The sequence below is a fragment of the Schistocerca piceifrons genome, chromosome 1 (genome assembly GCF_021461385.2).
Source record: "Schistocerca piceifrons isolate TAMUIC-IGC-003096 chromosome 1, iqSchPice1.1, whole genome shotgun sequence".
Taxonomy (NCBI): Eukaryota; Metazoa; Arthropoda; class Insecta; order Orthoptera; family Acrididae; genus Schistocerca; species Schistocerca piceifrons.
This window is the reverse complement of record NC_060138.1, coordinates 171,594,536-171,615,483: the sequence shown is the minus strand read 5'-3', so window position 1 is coordinate 171,615,483 and position 20,948 is coordinate 171,594,536. Positions and strand designations below refer to the sequence as shown.

The following is a 20,948-nucleotide window of genomic DNA, read 5'->3' as shown; positions in this document are numbered from 1 at the left end:
TCCTTCAAAGGGATAAGGAAAGACCAGGGCTACGACATAACAAAAAGAAAGTAGGTGGCATCAGAAAACATGCAGAACCTGTGGGGATGTCTATCACTGAGAACCACTATGCATGGAGGAGTATAAGGTCTGTTCAAAAAATTCCGGAACATTAATAATTTCTTGCCAATGGTGTGTTGCGCCAAAGTGCAGTTTGCATCCCTGCATATGCCTGTGTTTAATGTGTAACTGCTAGAGGTCTCATTGTTGTATGTCTGTTAGTTATTGTTCGTTGCTGTATTGAGTAGAATGTTGTCTCCCACAGTTTGCGAATTTTAAGATGGCAGAGTTAGAGGAGCAACGCATATGCATTAGATTTTGATCGAAATCCCAGAAAACCTTTGCAAAGACACACCAAATGATACAGGAAGCCCACTGTGATTAGTGATTAAGCTGTACTTGGTGTTACAAATGGTTCACATGGTTTAAACATGGCCAAATTGGAGTTAAAAATGACTCTTGTTCAGGACGCCCTTCGACATCTGCCGACAATGCTTGTGTCAGGAATGCCAATAAAACTGAGCACACTAATCGAAGACTGACTGTCCAGACTGTCAGAGATGCAGAAGAATGTAACATTTCAGGTTGATCATGTCATGAAATCCTGACACAGCATCTTGGGATGCATCATGTTGCCATCAAGTTGCCCATGACTCACAAGTAAAGCTCAGAAAGACCTTTCCCCTGCAATCTGTGAAGAGCTTTTGGATCATGCAAATGAGAATGCGATGTTCCTTTAGAGAATCACAACTGGTGATGAGACAAGAATCTACGTTTATGATTTTCAGACCATGGTTCAATCTTCACAATGGGTTGGGAAACACTCTCTAAGACCAAAAAAAAGCTCATCAGGTCAGGTCAAATCTCAAGGCCATTCAGATAATTTCATTTGACTTTGAAGTATTAGTTCATCATGAATTTGTGCCCAGAGACAAACTGTTAATCGATGGTACCATCGGGGTTGTATTGCGATGCCTATGAGAAAATGTGTGAAGGAAATGGCGTGATATGTGGTGAGACACTTCATAGCTCTTGCATCACGATAACACATCCACACATAACTATTGTACAAAAAACAAAATAACTGTGCTACCTCGTCCTCAGACCTAGCCCCGGCAGACTTTTTTTATTTCCAACATTGATAACCTCACTGAATGGGAAGATTTGCAATGATACAGAAGATAAAAGAAAATCTGCAGACAGTGCTTTGCACAATACAGCAGAGGTGTACCAAGTCTGCTTCCGGAAGTGGAAATGGTGTTGGGAGAGATGTATCAATTGTGAAGGAGAGTATTTTGAAGCAGAGCATGAACTATATAAGTAAAAAGATAAGCATAGAAAAATATTGTGTACAAAGTCCCAATATTTTCTGAACAGGCTTCGTACAGAGGAGGCATTTATTATCTAGTGAATGGTAAATGGTTGAAGATAGTAATTACAGTGGATACAGAACGGCAACATGAAAGTATGATATTCAACAAAAGTGTAACACGGGAATCATATATCTGGGGATTACATAACTCAGTGACAGCAAGGGACAGGACATTCAGTAGTCTGCCAACACCAATACCTGGAAAAACAATTACACGTCCCCAGAATGGCAAGTTATGTATGCAGCTTTCCCTGTGTTTTGTTACTAGTTTATTTCTTAAATTTTGTGCTTGCTATTCTACTTAAAAGGTTCAATCCCACGTTTTTTTGACTAAGTGTAAATTCAGGCAGTCTATAGCCGCAGTTTTCATTTCTTGTGAACACAGATCATTACAGCATCAGCATTCATTGGTGACAAGTCAGCAGGGTGGGAAATTGCATATCTAGGTTTCTGTCGACTTTTGTACTTTACTGCTTCAGGACCGGTGGGGGAGGGGGGGGGGGGGGTGGTTTCTGCAGCCTTCAGCAGGCAGCTGCTTCGGGGTGTAGTGTTGGCGGAGAATCTGGTGAATCGTATGGGATGACTCAAGTATTGCACGTTTTGCTTATGGGCTCTGTTGTGAGGCAACCTCTAGTGTGCCAAACATGGTGGAGCTGCCCTCACAGCAGGGTGAGGGGCGGGTGGTTACACATTTGTATCACTCCAGGTGGTGGGCCCATGAGGAGACTGGTTGGCTGGTCTCACTTATGTGCCCTGAAAGTGAGCAGGTGCCTGTTCCTTCAGCAGGGTCCAAGCAGGCACACATGGGCTGGTCTCACTTATGTGCCCTGAAAGTGAGCAGGTGCCTGTTCCTTCAGCAGGGTCCAAGCAGGCACACATGGGAAGAAGTTTGCTAGTTATTGGGAGCTCCCACATTAGGTGCATTATAAAGCCCTTTAGGGAGATAGCACTCAGGGCCAGACAGATAGCCAATAGGCATTCAGTATGTCTGCCAGGGGGCCTCATCTGACATGTGGAGGAGATCTGGCCTGTAGCTACTCAGCATGCAGGTTGCTGTTGTCTGCAACTTGTGACTCACATCAACATGAGTCGAGAAGGCTAAGAGAGTGTTTCCACTAGAACGAGCAGATAAATAATAGTTAGCATCTCGCTTAGATAGTCAACTGACATTGCTTAGTTCCAGTATGATGGACAGGAAGGAAGGAAGACTAAGTTTAACATCCTGTTGACACTGATGTCATTAGAGACGGAACACAAGATCTGATTGTGTCAAGGATGGGGGATGGAAACCGACCGTGCCCTTTCAAAGGAACTATCCTGGCATTTGCCTGGAGAAATTTAGGGAAATCATGGAAAACCTAAATCTGGATGATTGGATGCGATTTGAAGCATCATCCTCCCAAATACAGGTCCAATATGCTAACCGTATCGCCACCTCGCCTGGTCTAGTATAATGGAGACACAGGAATTATGTGCAAAGTTTAAATGGATTGTAAATTGTGCTCTGGAGAAGTATGTGCCTACTGGGTGGATTAAGAACAGAAAAGATACACCATGGTTTAACAATGGAATTCGGAAAATGCTGACAAAGCAAAGGCTGCTGCACTCTTGGGTCAAAAGAGGAAACACAGATGATGACAGGCAAGTGTTCATTGAGATTTGTGCATCTGTAAAAAGATCTATGAGTGAAGCATACAACAGTTACCACCATCATACTTTAGCAAAAGATCTGGCCAGTAAACAGAAAAATTCTGGTCCTTTGTAACTCACTAACAGCATCTAAGGCTTCTATTCAGTCTGGTGTGGCGATGAAGACAACAAAAGGAAAGCTGAAGTTTTAAATTTTGCATTTAAGAAACTATTCGTGCAGGAGAATCACAAAAACATACCATCATTTTATCATTACACAGACTCAAGTATTGATGACAAGTGATAGGCATCCGTGGTGTAGAGAAACAACTGAAAGAGTTGAAAACAAATATGTTGCCATGTCCGTGTGGAATCCCAGCATAAGGTGTGCTCACTTGTGTGAATGAATCTCTTTTTCTAATCAAAGTCTTGGCTGAAAGCTTTGTCTAAGTATCTTTTAATTGACGCTGTCTACAATTTAATGCATTAGCTTTATCGTAAATAGCAATCTATCTTTTCCTACAATGTTGATAAATTTCCTTAAGACAGAAAAGCTCCTGTCCACTGTTTTATAAAGCATGGCTCATGTGAAATTCAGCTTGTCTCTTGTCTCACATGATACACTGTGAACTATGGTTGAAGGGATCACAGACAGATTCCATATTTCTTGATTTCTGAAAAGCAGTTTACACAGTGCCCCCCTCCAGACTGTTGACGAAGGTACGAACGTACAGAATAGCTCTCCAGATATGTGAGGGGATCGAAGACTTCTCAAGTAATAGAAACCAGTACAGTATTCTCAATGGTTGGTGTTCAACAGAGACAAGGGTATCATCAGGAGTGACCCCAGAGAAGTGTGATAGGACTGCTATTATTTTGCATATAAATGAATGATCTGATGGACAGGATGGGCAGCAATCTGCAGCTGTTTGCTGTTGATGTTGTGGTAATGTTAGCCAGCTCTAAATGAAGAAAAAGGTACATTAATGCAGTTGAGTAGGAAAAATAGAGCCATAATGCTCAAAGGCAGCATTAGTAGTGTGCTGATTGACACATCACATCATTTAAATTTCTGGGCATAACACAGCAAAGCAATATGAAATTGGGCAAGTATGTAAGAATTACAATAGGGAAGGCGAATGGTCAACTTCGGTTTATTGGGAGAATTTTAAGAACGTGTAGTCCATCTGTAAAGGAGATCACTTATAGGACACTAGTGTGACCTATTCTTGAGTACTGCTAAAGTGTTTGGGATCCACACCATGTCAGATAAAAAGAAGACATCTAAATAATTTAAAGATGTTCTGTGAGATTTGTTACCAGTAAGTTCAAACAGCATGCAAGTATTATCGAGATGCTTTTGGAACTCAAATGTAAATCCCTGAATGGATGGTGAAATTCTTTAAGAGGGATGCTGTTGAGAAAATATGGAGAACTAGCATCCGAAGCTGGCTGCACAACAACTCTACTGCTGCAAACACACATTTTGTGTAAGGGCCATGAAGATAAGAGAGATTTGGGCTCACTCTGTTTGTGAGTGGAACAGGAGAGGAAATGATTAGTAATGGTATGGGGTGTCCTCCACCATGTACTGCACAATAACTTGCAGAGTATGTATGTAGATATGTAAATGTAGACAAGTGCACATTGTAAAAGTATTGTGTAAGGAACTGACAATGGTCTTGACGAAAAACTAACCTGGATTTTGGGGAAGTGATTCAATGGAATCATCAAAAACATTAATCAATGTGAACAGGTGAGCATCATTATCTAAGGAATTGAGTCCACTGCATTTTCTTGCTGAATCTGTCTAACAATAAAAACCACTCACCAGTACAAACAGTTACCAAATTCGTGGTTTACCAGTGACATGCAAATTCTCTACATTATTGCTATATACAATGAAAAAACATAACAGCATACAAGTTACAAATAAATTATTTCTCCAATAACTTGTCAGCATTAATGTAAAAGCAAATCAATGCCATATTTTGGTGTAAAAAAAAAGAGTTTTAGAATTAGGTATATGTTCCAACAATGTCAAACAGGCGTGTCATTTCAAACATCTGACAGCTATGACTTTAGATATAAATAACAGGTGGACAGATTGTAGTCTTAACCTGGAATTAGCATTGCCTAAGGAAAATAATAATTGTACATTACAAAATTACAATTTATGCAATGCAACTTCTCAACTTAAAATTCTGCTTTCATATTTGACCACTTCTTGGAAAATTAGTCACATATTTAGACACTAAACTATATTTCTTCTTCCAGCACTTTCAGTAACAATAACAAGTATTCAACAGCAAAGTTACTGGTATATGCCTAACGGGTAACTTACCAAGTTCTATTCCACGGTAAGACAAAACCCTCTGTGTTTTTTCTTTCTAACATAATTTCTTTATTTTCTTTGATATTTGAAATATTCAAGCCTTCAATTAAGAATATGTTATTTCCATTCACAGAGATCCCCAATGATCCGGTCTGGAAGCTGTAGTTCTTGTCTTTAAGACTTGCAATGATTTCTTCTATAAAAAAAGAGAAGAACAACAGCTTTAAACTAATGATACAAAAAAGTAGCTAAGTTTACAAACAAAACAGAGCAGATGAGAGAAGTAAAAGATAGCATTGAATAACTGAAAAATACACTGAAGCAGCAAAGAAACTGGTGTAGGCATGCACATTCAAATGCAGAGAGATGTAAACAGGCAGAATGCGACACTGTGGTCGGCAACACTATATAAGACAACAAGTGTCTGGTGCAGTTGTTAGAGCAGTTAGTAGTGCTACAATAGCAGATTATCAAGATTTGAATGAGTTTGAATGTGGTGTTATAGTCAGCGCACGAGCGATGGGACAGAGCATCTCTGAGGTAGCGATGAAATGGGGATTTTCCCACATGATCATTTCATGTGTGTACTGTGAATATCAAGAATCTGATAAAACATCTAATCTCTGATATCACTGCAGCTAGAAAAAGATCTTACAAGAACAGGACCAATGACGACTGAAGAGAATCATTCAATGTGACAGAAGTGCTACCCTTCCTCAAATAGCTGCAGATTTCAATGCTGGGCCATCAACAAGTGCCAGTGTGTGAACAGTTGAACAAAACATCTTCAATATGGTCTTTCAGAGCAGAAGTCCCACTCGTGTACCCTTGATGACTGAACGAAACAAAGCTTTACGCCTCGCCTGGACCCGTCAATACCGACATTGGACTGTTGATGATTGGAAACATGCTACCTGGTCAGACAAGTGTTGTATCAAATTGTATCGAGTGGATGGGCATGTATGGGTATGGAGACAACCTCATGAATCCATGGATCCTACATGTCAGCAGGGGACTGTTCAAGTTGGTGGCAGCTCTGTATTGGTGTGGTGCGTGTGCAGTTGGAAGTGATATGAGACCCCTGATACATCTAGATATGATTCTGACAAGTGACACATACATAAGCATCCTGTCTGATCACATGCATCCATTCATATCTATTGTGCATTCCAATGGGCAATTCCAACGGGACAATGTGACACCCGACATGTCCAGAATTGCTACAGAATGGCTTCAGGAACATTCTTCTGAACTTAAACACTTCCTCTGGCCACCAAACTCCCTAGATATGAACATTATTGAGCATATCTGGGATGCCTTGCAACGTGCTGTTCTTCACCCTCTCGTACCCTTACGGATTTATGGACATCCCTGCATGGTTCATGGTGTCAATTTCCTCCAGTACTACTTCAGACACACCAGATGTCATGTTGCGGCACTTCTGCATGCTCACAGGTGTCCTACACGATATTCGGCAGGTGTACCAGTTTCTTTGGCCCTTCAGAGTATGATGAGCTGTTAGGATTCAGAACTGGAAACACATTAACTTTCATTATGAAAAAGTGCATTAGGACAACAAGAAAAAAGGATAGATGTAAAAAATACCTTTAAGAGTAGAATGTCTGAGAACCTAAGACAAACAAAAGACATAAAAAATGAAAAAAGACAAATGATACAATTCTGAAAGAGCATGAGATAATTCTAGAAATGTTAAATAAATGTTACGAACTGCATCATGTTATATGAGTACACACAGCTACAGTTATTTTTATTTTGACAACCTATTTAGGCCAAAATTTGACCATACTCATGTCATAAGGTGTCTTTTTGACTGTGCATTTTGCAGTGGGAATAATTAATCAACCTCTTCAAATACTCCATATTGATATAATTTGTTATACAGGGTGCATCAAAAAGAATCATACAATTTGGCATGTCTATGTTTCTGAAACTAATAAACATATACAACAAAGTTTGTTTTTCAATGAACGAGAAGCTGAAAACGTTTTTTTAACACCTTTTCATAAATGTTTAATATGTCCCCCTTGATATGTCAAATTTTTCCCACACTGCAGTGAACATGTCTTCAGTTATAGCTTCCACAGCTGATGCGATGTCTCAGTTCATTCATTGTTGTTGGTAACAGAGGCACATAAGAAGAGTCCTTTATAAGTCACCACAAGAAATAATCACATACAGTCAGGTCCAGTGAACTTGGGGGGCCAGAAATGTAACGCTGAATCATTTGGTCCAGTGTGACCAAACCACTGTTCAGTAATACTTTGGTTTAAAAATTCCTGCACTTCTACATGCCAGTGTGGCAGAGCCCCATCCTGTAGGTAAATGAAGCCATTCAAATCAGTCTCCAACTGTGAGAAAAAAAGTTCTCAAGCATATTGAGATATGTGCTTCCTGTAATGGTGGATGCGATCAACATCTGTATCAGAGACTCGGCGCTATTGGGGCTACACAAACAACTTGTTTCTCAGAATTGTTCATGCCATCATCTAATGCTCTGTGCTGTTGGATGATTCACACCATACCTAGTACGAAAGGCACACTGAACATTTATTACTGGCCCACACTGCGCAAAACACTGAACACAAAACGCTTTCTATTGTCCGAACACCATTTTTTCTCTGACTGAGGTGGGTGCACACTGCTGCTACCTAGTGGGGACCATGCAACACTCAAGAGTTTGCTCTTTCCAACAGTACGTTGTTAACGCATATATCTCAAATAACATAATATTTACGATTTTTTTTGAACTCGATGATTTGTTTTGATACACTCTGTATAACTAGTCATATACTTCTGCCTTCCAGTGTACACTGTCAATATATTTGGAACATCCCTCATGTTGGTTTACTGTCACAACTGCCAAAATTAAATAGGTAAAACGGACATGAGTGCACTAAATCCAAAGCAGTTCGGAAAGACAGACGTTCCATGAACTACAATGTTTCACTGTAGTTACAGGCATCGTCGTCATTAGTTTTGTGTATGATATTGCAGCATGAAGAAAGCAGTGAGGGACTATAATAAATGGATGTTAATCAAGTTTTAACTCTAGAAAAATGATCATTGAAGATAATAGATTACACTGAAGAGTGACAAAATGTTTATTAGTCTTACCGTGTATCTTCCAGTTTGCATCTAGTTATTATGGTCCCCCTTCATTCACATTACTCTGTCAAGCGAGTGACTTAAAACAAGAATCTTCAGAACTCACCTGATGTTAAAACAACATGGTGGTTCTGTGAAAGGTGGATCCCGAAATGGAACTGGCCCTTCACTCTTATGGTCATTCCTCTACCACCTTGGAAGTGATCCTTATGCAAATTGTGTTGCTCTGCTGTTCTGGTGGTTTGAGCTGCAGTAGTAAAGTAAAGAAAAACGTTTTCGTATGTTAAAATGCTGAAGGATTTGATCTCATATGGAAGGTTTCTCATTAAGCAATAACTACACAAATTGTGTCTTTAGAAGAGAGAGTACTAGCACAGTTTGCTGGCAACAGCACTCGAAAAAAGGTAACTGTACTGCTGTGTGTTCTTAGGTCTTTTCTCTACAAAATTTTATTCAGCTAATAACAATATCTCACCTGTAATATTTGAACAGAATGAGTGTATTTCTCCTACCAATGTAAGAAGTTTAAGGTGCAGGTTTGTACTCCATGTTGAATGGAATTCTTCTAGAAGATGTATACTTATATCATGCGTACTATATTTGCATCCAATACGAGCTAGTTTTGCATAACTTGCAAAAGACTGAAAGAAAGAATGTGGTTGTATTATCAAATTACTATAAATAAATTATGTGTAGCTTTTTCAGAACAAATATTTATCACTTTTCATAAATATAAATATAAATAATAATAATAATAATCAGTGATTACTGACTGAACAAAAAAATTAATATTTATATTCATGAGCTTTATTATTTCTAGGCATAAAATAATGTATTTATACTATCTTAATTCTGTACTAGCCTTTATTTCTTCAGACTTGAGGCAAATATACTGACTCTTTGTGGGTAGAATTGAGGCCACTTTTGCTCCTTCAAGGATCACACAAAGCTTTGAACTGGTACTGTCTGTCTGCATTGAATCCAATCTGACCATTATGCAAACTGCATAATAATAAAAGGAACACATTTGAGTATTTAAATGTTCACAGGAAAGGTGGCATCGTAATTTCTATTGTTTATATTACAGACATCTCTTCCATATAGATCTTGTTCATAGTAAAATGCCACATAAAATAGTTACCATTTTTATCTGCGAAGAAAAATCCATTGACATGGGACAGTGAAATGTTGACAACAGAAGAACTGATGAACTTCTGAATACTGGTCTGATTCTTATTCCCAGAAAAACTGTGTATTACCTTTTGGTTATTTTGCACATTTGAGCCTTTTCGAGCAGGTCTGTATTCCTGTATGCACCTGAAAATTTTATAAAAGGAAAACTATATACATATATCTAAAAACAAAGATGATGTGACTTACCAAACGAAAGTGCTGGCATGTCGATAGACACACAAACAAACACAAACATACACACAAAATTCAAGCTTTCGCAACAAACGGTTGCTTCATCAGGAAAGAGGGAAGGAGAGGGAAAGACGAAAGGATGTAGGTTTTAAGGGAGAGGGTAAGGAGTCATTCCAATCCCGGGAGCGGAAAGACTTACCTTAGGGGGAAAAAAGGACAGGTACACACACACACACACACACACACACACACACACACACACACACACACACACACACACACACACACATATATATATATATCCATCCACACATACACAGACACAAGCAGACATTTGTAAAGGCAAAGAGTTTGGGCAGAGATGTCATTCGAGGCGGAAGTACAGAGGCAGAGATGTTGAAAGACAGGTGAGGTATGAGCGGCGGCAAATTGAAATTAGCGGAGATTGAGGCCTGGCGGATAACGAGAAGAGAGGATATATTGAAGGGCAAGTTCCCATCTCCGGAGTTCTGACAGGTTGGTGTTAGTGGGAAGTATCCAGATAACCCGGACGGTGTAACACTGTGCCAAGATGTGCTGGCCGTGCACCAAGGCATGTTTAGCCACAGGGTGATCCTCATTACCAACAAACACTGTCTGCCTGTGTCCATTCATGTGAATGGACAGTTTGTTGCTGGTCATTCCCACGCAGAAAGCTTCACAGTGTAGGCAGGTCAGTTGGTAAATCACGTGGGTGCTTTCACACGTGGCTCTGCCTTTGATCGTGTACACCTTCCGGGTTACAGGACTGGCGTAGGTGGTGGTGGGAGGGTGCATGGGACAGGTTTTACACCGGGGAGGTTACAAGGGTAGGAGCCAGAGGGTAGGGAAGGTGGTTTGGGGATTTCATAGGGATGAACCAAGAGGTTACGAAGGTTAGGTGGATGCGGAAAGACACTCTTGGTGGAGTGGGGAGGATTTCATGAAGGATGGATCTCATTTCAGGGCAGGATTTGAGGAAGTCGTATCCCTGCTGGAGAGCCACATTCAGAGTCTGATCCAGTCCCGGAAAGTATCCTGTCACAAGTGGGGCACTTTTGGGGTGGTTCTGTGGGAGGTTCTGGGTTTGAGGAGATGAGGAAGTGGCTCTGGTTATTTGCTTCTGTACCAGGTCGGGAGGGTAGTTGCGGGATGCGAAAGCTGTTTTCAGGTTGTTGGTGTAATGGTTCAGGGATTCTGGACTGGAGCAGATTCGTTTGCCACGAAGACCTAGGCTGCAGGGAAATTCTCTTAATAAGAACAGTCCAGAAACCATGCTGGGAATAATACCAGAAAGAAATTAACTCAAACACACAGTTGATAATACCTACAATAGCCAGTTTATAACAGATTTGTTAGAATGACTACAGCAACAAAAAACAACATATTCCAAGGGATTATAGGAAAGAATACATCCTGTATTGCAACATGGAGGCAGAATACCTAGACAGAAAATATCAAGAAAAGGCAACCTAGTCTTCAGAGACAGGCTCTTACTCTCTATTCATGAATCATATAAGAAAAGATGGACAGAAAGTATAAAAAAATCTAGAATTGGCTAACAGCAGTAGGAAAGTATAGTCATTCCAAAGGGAACGAGGTGAAGCAACAGTCATCCCAAATCAGAATCCGACGTAACACCTTCCCAAGCAGTGTTACACATGAAGAAACTTGCAGAAAACATAAAAGTTGATCTGGTTTTCGAAAAAGAAACAAAGAAGCAGCTAAAGGACAATAGAGAAAAAAATAAAACACCCTAATCTCTCCTTACCCTTCATAGAGGAGCAGCTTGAGGCAGTAATCAAATACCTCAAAAACAGGAAAGCTGCCACACTGTATGGTATATTTCCTATTTCCCTGCTCATTACACAACTAACAAAGAAAGCACAACAATGGCTGCTGCTACTACTACACTTTTACAATGAAATGCTGGACAGTGGAAAAATTTCTCAGCTATTTAAAATCGCAAAACCTATTGATTTACTCAAGCCAGGAAAACCCAAAGAAGACCTAGCAAGCTATTGTTCAATCACACTACCAAGCATTTCTTACAAGATGCTGGAAAGGCTTCTGTATAACCGAATATATCCATAATTGATGCCATAACCACACTACACCAAGCAGGATTTCTTGTGAATCGAAGCTGCTGTGAGCAAGTTCTCATCTTGACATCATTTGTAGAAGCAGGCTTCTTATAGAAACAGAAAACCTCAGTGGCACTTACTGATCTCGCAGCAGCATATGGACACAGTGTAGCTGGATGGATTAATGTATAAGCTAAATCAAACTGATCCAAACACAAAGATCAATGCTCTAATGGAAAACATGATTAAATATAGCTCTTTCAAAGTTAAACATTGGAGAAAGATAAGTAAATTTTATACCATATCAAATGGTCTCCCATTGAGTAAGGTTCTGCCCCCGCTTTTATTTAACCCGTACGCCAGTGACATAACCACTAATGATTCTATGAGTGTAGCTACAATGACTAACTAGCGATTGCAGCTCAAGGTAACACATTTGAAGAAGGTGAAAGAAATACTTACTAATGAGCTAGAAAAGAAAGTGGAGACATTGCTAGAACCCTAATATAATAGAAGTCAGCTCATTCCACCTAACCAACAGAATCTTCCACAACAAAAAAATTGTGACCTAGCTGACACCTCAAATATTTGGGTACGACTCTCAACAGGTACTTGACATTTAAGAGACAAATGGAACTAACACGACAAAAGCTAAAATCGAGAAACAACGTATTAAGGAAACTTGCTGGTGCTAGCTGGGGATATAACACAAACACCTGTTTACGCTGTCACCGAATACTATTCTCCGGTTTGGAGAAGAAGCAGCCATGTTAACAAAATAGATATTCATCTATATGATGTGATAAGGATCGTGACAGAAACACTCACATCTACACCAACACCATGGATGTCAGAACTCACTTATACTGGTCTCCAGCTCTCCAATGATAACAAGCAACAACACATGAATGGATGAAACTCCAAAGATCCAGAGACTTACCTATTCTTGAAATATTGAGCAACTTAGCATGCATTCGATTAAAATCTAGAGAACCAATTTGGGTAAATACTGGCCAACTCGCCCCAGAAAGCTATAATCTACAAGATGAATGGAGAAATCACTGGACTTCCATCTATGGTCATAAGAATTTAGGTAACAGAGACCCAACTATCCAACCCCTAGATGTAAACCAATCTAAAAAATATGGACTGATGATGACCAACGTGACTGCAGAACACTGGAACAAACTATGGAGCACATTTTGCACAAATCCCCAAAAAGAAAATTCATGGATGCCCGGAAACACTTTATAGATGCGACATAACCTCTTGGTTCATTCCTATGAAATACCCAAACCACCTTCCCTACCTTCTGGCTCCTACCCTTGTAACCGACCCCGGTGTAAAACCTGTCCCATGCACCCTCCCACCACCACCTACGCCAGTCCTGTAACCCGGAAGGTGTACACGATCAAAGGCAGAGCCATGTGATTTACCAACTGACCTGCCTACACTGTGAAGCCTTCTATGTGGGAATGACCAGCAACAAACTGTCCATTCGCATGAACGGACACAGGCAGACAGTGTTTGTTGGTAATGAGGATCACCCTGTGGGTAAACATGCCTTGGTGCACGGCCAGCACATCTTGGCACAGTGTTACACTGTCCAGGTTATCTGGATGCTTCCCACTGACACCAACCTATCAGAACTCCGGAGATGAGAACTTGCCCTTCAACATATCCTCTCTTCCTGTTACCCACCAGGCCTCAACCTCTGCTAATTTCAAATTGCCGCCCCTCGTACATCACTTGTCACTCAACAACATCTTTGCCAGTGTACGTCCGCCTCGACTGACATCTCTGCCCAAACTCTTTGCCTTTACATATGTCTGCTTGGGCCTGTATATATGCGGATGGATATGCGGATGGATGGATGTGTGTGTGTGTGTGTGTGTGTGTGTGTGTGTGTGTGTGTGTGTGTGTGTGTGTTTTTATTGTGTCTGTCTACCGGCACTTTCTCGTTTGGTAAGTCGCAGCATCTTTTTTAATATATTTTTCCCATGTGGAATGTTTCTTTCTATTGTGTATATATATATTTTCTGTAAGTCATGCAATGAATCAATAAATTGTCCAGAGTACAGATGGAAAAGAATGGTCCTTGCAAAACAATAGGATTAGTAGTTGATTTATTGGGGGTAGTCTAACACTGAAGCCACTGCCCTATTTTGGAACTTATTTACTTACTCACATTCATACTTCAATTTTGCTACAAGCTGAACACCTACATGAAGAAAGGCATATGAAATAATCTAAAAATATGTGAAGTGGGGGCTTTTAGGCAGAACTGGCAATTTTGGCTCCTTATAAAATATGAAATGGATTATTTTAGTTACATTTTCATGACAAAGGACAAAAAAGAAACTTATATACAGGGGATGTGAATATTTAACATTTACTGTCCTATATTATAATGTAAAAGTGAATAGTGTACACCAGATGATGATTAATAACTGCACACAAATATTGTGACAGCTATCCAGAAAGTAGCCTCCAATTTCAAGTAGCATGGGAAGTAGGGCACAGAATGATAAAATCACTCCAACAACCCACGCAGTCAGTCAATGTGATTACACTGGGAGAGTAAGAAAGCAATATTTCTTCAGGTTTCGATACAATAGCCATTCAATATGAATGCTGTAATTGAGAATCCAGTGAAATGTGAAATTTGTTCTGCAACACAGCGTTTAGAGGCAAAAAATCACCTAGCTCTTCATGTTTATTACGGAATTTGTGTTGTATATGAATCAAATGTGATGCTTGCTTGAAAGTAAAGAATGAATGTTTATGATGGTGTGAGATCATATTGCCTTGCCCATCAAATCAAAACATGCACATCAAACTTTGTCAACAAGAAAGATTATGACTACTATGTTTCAGAACGCTGAGGGAATTAGGTTTGTAGATATCATGCAGTGTGGAACTGCATCCAGTTCTGAAACTTACTGTGAGACATTAAGAAAACTGAAAAGAGCTATTCAAAACAACCAATACGGTCTCTTCACAGCTGCTATACAAGATAACACATGATCATATTTTGCTGGAAACTTCAAGAATTCCTTGATCAATTCAAATGTAACTTTTTGTATGTCTGCTCTACAGTGCAGGCTGGACTCTAAATGATTTTCAACATTCCACACGCACCCCCGCCACACACACGTACCCCCGCCACACACAAACACACACACACACACACACACACACACACACACACAACGATGCTAATGAAATACAAGTTTCATACACAGCCCTAATCAAATATTACTGCAAACTTTTGCACATGGTGCAATTCAGCATCACATATACAATTATTATACTCACAGAGGTAAGCTCACATTAGATAAGCCTGAAACTGAATTTTTGAACGCTGCAATTCATTGCTGTGAGTGGGTCTCCAGAATTATAAAAATAATAACTCAACACAGTGTACTGGAGCAGGACAGTGGTTAGCATATAAACCTGTTGTGTAGAAGGTCACAGGCTTTAATCTCATCAGAAGCAACACTTTTCTGTTATTTCTAAATCTAATCAAAATATTGATTATTATTTTTATTCAATAGATTCTTTTTAATGTAGTTTTTTAATTTATAATACTTTACTGCAACATTTTCATCATTGTATTGAATTTTTTATTTGTCTTATTTTTCTTCCTACCATATTTTTTTATTTGGAATCTGCCCGTGTCACCTATAACACTGTTCGACATAGGTTCTATTTCTGATATCAAAGTATGTGCTTCTAGACCATTTTACCATGGGAAATTCAAATATGTAAACAAAATATCATTGTCAGGGATACTTTTTATGTAATATGTATATATATGTATATTCACAATTCATGCCAAACACAGAGACGTTATAGAGAAATACAGGTATGTTGCCGCATCATGTAGTGATAGAACGTGATAATTTCTTGTGCAACAGCAGGTGGGAAGAATCAGACATCATTAGGTTATTCCCCGCCACATCTATCTCATTAACTCGAACGGCGATAGCCGGTCGCTGCCTCGGCAGTAAAGCTTCACGCCTCCTAGGGGCAGGTGCATCGAGTTTACAACAGTGGTGTTAGCCGCAATTTGTGTCAGTCTTAACGAGTGGGTGTTTTGGCTGACAAGTAACTGTCTGTCATATTTCCGAGCACGATTGAATTTTTTAGTTCCTGTGTGTAAATTGATTGAGCCTGGTGCTGAAGGTAAAACGACTGCTTGTCTTTACACATCAGCATTCCTCTGGTTCCCTACTATTAATTTGATACAGGTGTATTACCAAAGTGGTATTTTTAAATTTGCAGGAATGCCACGTCGTTGTGGATGTCAATATAAGCTGGACAACTTCTGCTACATCTGTGGGAAGTTCACTTTTGCCAGAAATAGGAAGAAAATTTCTTCAGTCATAAAGAAAGCATACAAACATTACTTTGGAGCAGAGGTAGAAGACCAAGATCAAGAATGGGCACCACATTTCTGTTGTCCTACATGTTACTGCAAACTAATTCAGTGGTGGAAAAGTAAAGAGAATGTGGTGTTGTTTGCCATTCCCGTGGTGTGGAGGGAGCCTAAGGACCATGTTACTGATTGTTATTTCTGTCTAACAAAAATTCTGGGTTTTACAAACAAAAATTTGAAGAGGCACATTGTTTACCCAGATCTGCCTTCAGCGAGAATGCCAGTGCAGCATTCCGACAACCTTCCAGTACCTTCAAGAGCTTGAGGTCAAATTCCGTGACAGTGAAATAAGTAGTACTGAAGAAATCACAGATGATGATTCTTTATATCACTGCACAAGTGAGTCATCGCCACATTTGTTAACACAGGCAGATTTAAATGATTTAGCATGAGATCTAGGACTAAGTAAACAAAAGGCACAGCTGCTTGGTTCAAGATTACAAGAGTATAATCTACTACACCAAAGTACTAAAATCAGTGTGTTCAGGCACAGAGAACATGCCTTTCTTTCTTATTTTTCAACTGACGAAGCACTGATATTTTGCAGTGACGTTGCTGGCCTGATGAAAGTACTGAACTTCACTTATATTTCACAGGAGTGGAGACTTTTCATAGATGCATCGAAAACAAGTCTGAAGGGTGTTTTGCTCCATAACGGAAATAAAATACCCTCTGTTCCAGTAGCTTACGCTAGTTTGACAAAAGATAATTACGAATTCATACAAAGGATGCTAAATTCATTAAAATACAATGAACACAAATGGAAAATATGTGCAGATTTCAAGGTAATTGCTATGGTACTGGGAATGCAACAAGGCTACACAAAGTATGCCTGTTTTCTTTGCGAGTGGGATAGTCGAGACCGAAATTCTCTCTACGTAAAAAAGAAATGGCCTACGCGAAGATGGAAAGTTGGCGAAAAGAATGTACAACGTGAAAGTCTGGTAGCTCCTGAATATATACTACTTCCATTGCTTCACATCAAACTTGGCCTGATGAAACAATTCGTGAAGGCCATGGATCCAACAGGCTGTGGGTTTGCATATCTAGCTACCAAATTCCCCCGCCTTTCAGCTGCAAAAATAAAGGAAGGTGTATTTGTGGGCCCACAAATCAGGGAGCTGCAGAAAGATGCAAATTTTGAAGTATGTTTAACTGATAAAGAAAAAACTGCATGGGACTGTTTCAAGATGGTGTCGGAAAACTTCCTCGGAAGAAGAAGAGCTACTAACTACAAAGCAATGGTGAAGGATATGATCAAAGCATATCAGGATTTGGGGTGCAATATGTCTTTGAAAGTACATATGATGGACTCTCATCTGGACTACATCACAGAGAGTTGTAGTGATGTATCGGATGAACATGGGGAAAGATTCCATAAAGACATTTCTACCATAGAAAGGTGCTATGAAGGGAAGTGGGTACCTTCTATGTTAGCAGATTATTGCTGGAATATCATTCAAGAGAAGAAAGATTCACAATACAAGAGAAAAAAGTGATGCGCATTACAAGGCAGTGGCTCATTGTTTGTCAATTTTCTGTAATTTCTCATGTCAAATAAATGCTTCAAAGTGTATACACAAAGGTTACTGTGTTATATGTTAGATCCCACCCTCCATTAATGTGATGAACTTATAACATCAGAAAGGTGTGCATTTGTTTGTCGAATTTCACCTCACGTTTGCTGCACTATATCAGAAACTGAAAAGAGAAATAAAATTGCAATTACTCATAAACTATCCCTGACAGAAAAAAACCAAAAACAGTTTTCAATTCAGCACTCAAAATACAACTAGGATCACAATATTTTCTATCAGAAATAGAAAAAAAGGTTTTTTTTGTAGAACAGTGTAATCTGCCACCAGGTACCAAACAGGACTACTGCTCGGGTGGTAAAGCGGCAGCTCATGTAGCCAGTGTAAGGTTAGCTTCAGGTAATCAATGATAGCAATAATGCTTTTAGTGTTGAAACTGAAATATTTCTGTCTTGAGTTTGTTCCTGGAGGTTAGTTTTAACTACCATGAACAAAGCGATTGCGATTACAGTTCTGTCGCAGATTGTTGACCGCTGTTTTCTCAGATACATTACACATCACAAAGTTGTGGTTAGATTAGGACATGAGTTTAAGTGCTACAAAATGCTTTGTCTGCAGCAGTTCAGTCATTGGTCACTTAAAATTAGCTGCAAAAAAGAGCATCTCACATTTCCGTCATACCTAACAGTGACCACTTCCAACGTTGCTCCACATTACACATTAACAGCATTTGTTGAGTGACATGCCATGTTTGTGTGTCACATATAACCAAATAGTCATGGCAGCCGATCTGGTAACACTGTAGTGGCAAGTATCAGACATAAACTGTTCAGTAATTTTAATCGGGCTATAGGTATTTGTCAACTAATTAAGACAGACAGTGAATGGCTAAACCTGAATGATAATTATGTAGAGATGTAATAGAGAGATGTATTTATAAGATTTTTCTAAGAATTTTTTTGGCTGTTACAGTATTTTATTTACAGCTTAATGGTGGTTGCTTTTTGGATAGTCCTATCTGGTGGTGGTGGTGGTGGTGGCGGCGGTGATGATGATGATGATTATGACAACAAAAAGGCTAATGTTCATAATCTGGGCACTTTGTGAGAAACAGTTCCAACCTATGAGAAAAATTAATCCAACACACAACTTGCTGTGAAAGCGAAGTTTCACTTTGTACAACTGTATCTGCAAGTCACAATTTTGAACTGTTAATTTAATACAGATTGAAATGCAAACAATTTCTACCATACAAAATGAGTTCATAGCCACCTGACAGCAATAGAAAGCAATAATTTGTAATACTAACTGTACAGATGTAACAACAGAGATGAATGAAACATATCTTCATTCAGCGAGATTGCAATTCATTATAAAAGTGACAAAAATTGTGCATTATAGATTAGTCTTAAGGCCCACCTGAGAGCTTGGATAAGAAGCTGTGCAAGTGGTGGACTCCATTCCACACGTAAGATATCTAGCATCGCATTCACTTTCATTTGAACTGAATCTTGATTCTGGACGTTCATCAGAAAAACACCTAAGAACAGTGGAGTTCCCCAAGTATGGCACTTCTTTAGAATATGTGGATCCACTTCAACCACTGAATCACCAAGACAACACCACAGTGACTCCATAAGTATTTCACTGTTCCATCGGCACTGTTCTAGCAGTTCTTTCGCTCTGCTGCCATACTGTAGATCTATGGACACAAAGATTCATATTCCTGCAGAATTCATGGGTTAAGTTATGGTCGTAATCATAGAGTAGTTACATTTTAACTTAATTATGAATTGATATGTATATAAAAGTAGAGCCCTATAATAAAAGAAAACCTACGACTCATTTCAAGCTAGAAGCATCTAATTACCTGGGGAAGAGAGCAATTATTAAAGGGAAAAAAATATAAACAGGCAATCAACTATCTCCTCTCTCTTGGAATATAAAGGGCTGAACAGATAAAAATGGAGAGAAAGTGTCACAGACAGACTTGTGAAAGAGTTTATGCATTATTTACATATAGTTTGCAAAAACAACAAAAATGTCATGTATGAAAGTTTATCTAACCTTGTGTAGAAACTTCCTACAATATTTGACAATGAAAGCACTGATGAACCACAATACTGTATTCAGTCACTGCAGATTGTGCATTCAACAAAAAATTTTAGATGATTTTTCTTACAATTTTGTAGAAGGTTTAATTGACAATCACTGCCTTGAGTGACTTCACATGATATTTGGAGATCTTATCTTTCCCTGAGAATGGTGTTATAAAGGTTCACCAAAGTTAGACATGAACAAATTCTCTTGAAGATGTACCCAACAGCTGATGCCCAAGAAAGTGTGTATGTTTAAAGAGTTCGAAAGAGATGTATACTGTTCTTAAAAAGTGCATGAGGTGTACGGGGGGCAGTTTGAAAAGTTCTCAGAACGGAATAGAAAAAAAGTACTTACATAACTGAAACTTTTTTCTTTTTCAATCTTGTCTCCATGTAGACTAATGCACTTGTTCCAACAATGTTCCAGTGCCTTGATCCCATCTCGAAAACGAGTTTCCTCTAGGCCTGCAAAATAGTTATCAACTCTGGCTGTTTGAAGTGAATCTTTGTCCACCAACAAAAAGTTTCAGTTTTGGAAAGAGATGGATGTCTGACAGAGCCAGATTGGGTGAATAAGGTGGGTGTGGCAACACTTCATATCTTAGTTCATGTAATTTTGCCATGACAATGGCACATGTGTGCAGGTGGGCATTATGTTGAAGGAAGATGACTCCCTTTCTGGCCTTTTGTTGCAATTTGTCCAGGAGGTTAGCATAGTATTCTCCAGTAATTGGTTGTCCAGTGGGGAGGTAATCTACGAGAATCCCCTTCACTTCCCAGAACACTTATGCCATGACCTTTCCTGATGAAGGAGTTTCCTTTGCTTTCTTTGGTGGTGAAGAATCAGCATGTTTCCACTGCTTTGACTGTTGTTTTGTCTCTGGGGGTATAGTAGTACACCCAAG

At 39.3% G+C, this 20,948-nt stretch overlaps 1 protein-coding gene across 1 annotated transcript in view; it reads right to left on the bottom strand.

The window, feature by feature from the left end:
• Positions 1–20,948, bottom strand: part of LOC124786712 (protein KIAA0100) — a 329,777-nt gene that overhangs the window by 198,749 nt on the left and 110,080 nt on the right. Inside the window, exons 10-15 of the mRNA XM_047254285.1 lie at positions 19,364–19,646; positions 9,643–9,818; positions 9,364–9,503; positions 8,977–9,142; positions 8,608–8,748; positions 5,385–5,571 (exon numbers count right to left, since the gene is read on the bottom strand). Coding sequence (XP_047110241.1) covers positions 5,385–5,571; positions 8,608–8,748; positions 8,977–9,142; positions 9,364–9,503; positions 9,643–9,818; positions 19,364–19,646 — 1,093 coding nt within the window. The remainder of the gene's footprint in view (positions 1–5,384; positions 5,572–8,607; positions 8,749–8,976; positions 9,143–9,363; positions 9,504–9,642; positions 9,819–19,363; positions 19,647–20,948) is intronic.